Source organism: Sinocyclocheilus anshuiensis, unplaced genomic scaffold (genome assembly GCF_001515605.1).
Source record: "Sinocyclocheilus anshuiensis isolate Anshui unplaced genomic scaffold, SAMN03320099.WGS_v1.1 scaffold669, whole genome shotgun sequence".
Taxonomy (NCBI): domain Eukaryota; kingdom Metazoa; phylum Chordata; class Actinopteri; order Cypriniformes; family Cyprinidae; genus Sinocyclocheilus; species Sinocyclocheilus anshuiensis.
This window is the reverse complement of record NW_015536499.1, coordinates 285,384-287,480: the sequence shown is the minus strand read 5'-3', so window position 1 is coordinate 287,480 and position 2,097 is coordinate 285,384. Positions and strand designations below refer to the sequence as shown.

The window sequence follows — 2,097 nt, the reverse complement described above, 5'->3', positions numbered from 1 at the left end:
TATATATATATATATATATATATATATATATATGTTTGTTTGTTTTTTTTGCATGAAGAAAGTCCAAAACTGTTTGCATTATTCATGATAATTAAGCATATTCCAAAAAATGATTAAAAATAAATAATAAATTATATAATACATTATTCGATGTTATAATTATGTAATATTATTTTCATGACAATTAGCACATTCCAAAAAAGTATTTTGAAAATAAAATTATATAATCATAACCAGGTAATTGGAAATATCAGGGAACAATTCCAATTAGTTTTTCACAGCATGAACTAATTCAGTTGAATCTCAAAGAAATGTCAGTCATATTTTACCCAAAGATTTGGGGGGGCTAGTTATATTTTGCATAAAGAAAGCCCAGAATTTTTCCATTATTTTCATGACAATTAAGCACATTATTTTTTTTCATATAACTAATTACATAATATATTATTCAATATATTGACTAGAAAAAAATAGAAAAAAAATAATTATACAATAATAGAATTAAGATGTTATGATGTGATGTTTCATCCTGTTCAAAAGCAGGTTCATCTCATTGTAACATTTTTAATGGTGAATTTAATTTATATTTTGTTGGTGGTTGGTTGCATTATTATTTGCATTCGAGCAGAGCTCGTGGTCCCCTGTAGAGAACATTACTGGGCCGCCCTCGGTAGTGTGTCACTGCTAAACAGCTAAATGATTCTCCATCCTCTTGATAACTGACTCGAAGCACTTCGGCGCTCGGCTTTAGAGTGGAAGTCAAGAGCACATTTGTGCTTGGAGGATAGACGGACGGATGGATATAAAGAGCTTATCAGCTTTCTGTCTAAAAGCATTGCATAACTACTCTGAACACAGACAGATGAATAATACAACCAACTACATAAATGCAGGGTGTTTGATTTCTCTAAGTGATGCGGATTAAGCACAAAATGTTCTTAATATCCAATAAAATCCAAAGATGAGCAACATGAAGGAACTCACAGTCTGGACGATATCCTGAGCTCCTGGGTGTCCTTTTCACAAGTAAACTGAAATTACATGACATTAAATATTGTAAGATATATATATATATATAAGCATTTAACTGAATCTTATAAAATGCTAATATATATATATATATACTAAAAAAAGGCCATTTAACCATACATGTTCAGAGAAATATCTCAAAATGTTAAATGTGCTTATTACACAGCTGTTTAAAAACTATTCTTCCCGAAGATGTTCATGCCTTACCTGACAACCTTCACCATTTTAGGATGACATTCATTTAATAGTTTGAGCAGTGTTTCCATAGTTCTGCCTGTTTCTACAATGTCCTGTAGGTACAAAAAGAGATTTAATTTGCTTACAACATCTGTATTTTCATTGCACAGTACACTACATACATCTAACACATGCTGGTGTGAACACACATCTGACATGGAAGTATACGGACTCAAAAATGAACCTCACCTCGACTATGAGCACATTCTGGAGGAAAAAGAGAGAAGAGAAACATTAAATTAGATATCTCCAAAGTATATACACACTACAGGTGCATCTCAATAAATTAGAATGTCGTGGAAAAGTTTCTAATTTGTTGAGATAGTGAATTGGTGGGTTTTTGTTAAATGTGAGCCAAAATCATCACAATTAAAAGAACCAAAGACTTAAACTACTTCAGTCTGTGTGCATTGAATTTATTTAATACGCGAGTTTCGTTGAATTAGTTGAATTACTGAAATAAATGAACTTTTCCACGACATTCTAATTTATTGAGATGCACCTGTACTGTTCAAAAGTTTGGGGTCAGTACAGATTTTTTTCCTCTCTCTAAATAAATAAATACTTTCATGCATGAGGATGCAATCAAAAATGACAGTGAAGACATTTATAATTTTACAACTAAATTCTATTTCAAATAAATGCTGTTCTTTTGAACTTTCATCGAAGAATCCTTAAAAAAATTTGATCATGGCTTGCACAAAATATGAAGCATATGTTTTATGTGTGTTTTCAACATTGATAATAACCAGAAATGTTTCTTGAGCAGCAAATCAGCATATTAGAATGATTTCTGAAGGATCATGTGACACTGAAGACTGAAGTAATGCA

At 31.0% G+C, this 2,097-nt stretch overlaps 1 protein-coding gene across 1 annotated transcript in view; it reads right to left on the bottom strand.

Annotated features, from left to right (window-relative positions):
* LOC107688789 (hypoxanthine-guanine phosphoribosyltransferase-like) overlaps positions 1-2,097 on the bottom strand; it is a 10,366-nt gene that overhangs the window by 1,019 nt on the left and 7,250 nt on the right. Inside the window, exons 5-7 of the mRNA XM_016486562.1 lie at positions 1,456-1,473; positions 1,237-1,319; positions 985-1,031 (exon numbers count right to left, since the gene is read on the bottom strand). Of these exons, the coding sequence (XP_016342048.1) occupies positions 985-1,031; positions 1,237-1,319; positions 1,456-1,473 (148 nt within the window). The remainder of the gene's footprint in view (positions 1-984; positions 1,032-1,236; positions 1,320-1,455; positions 1,474-2,097) is intronic.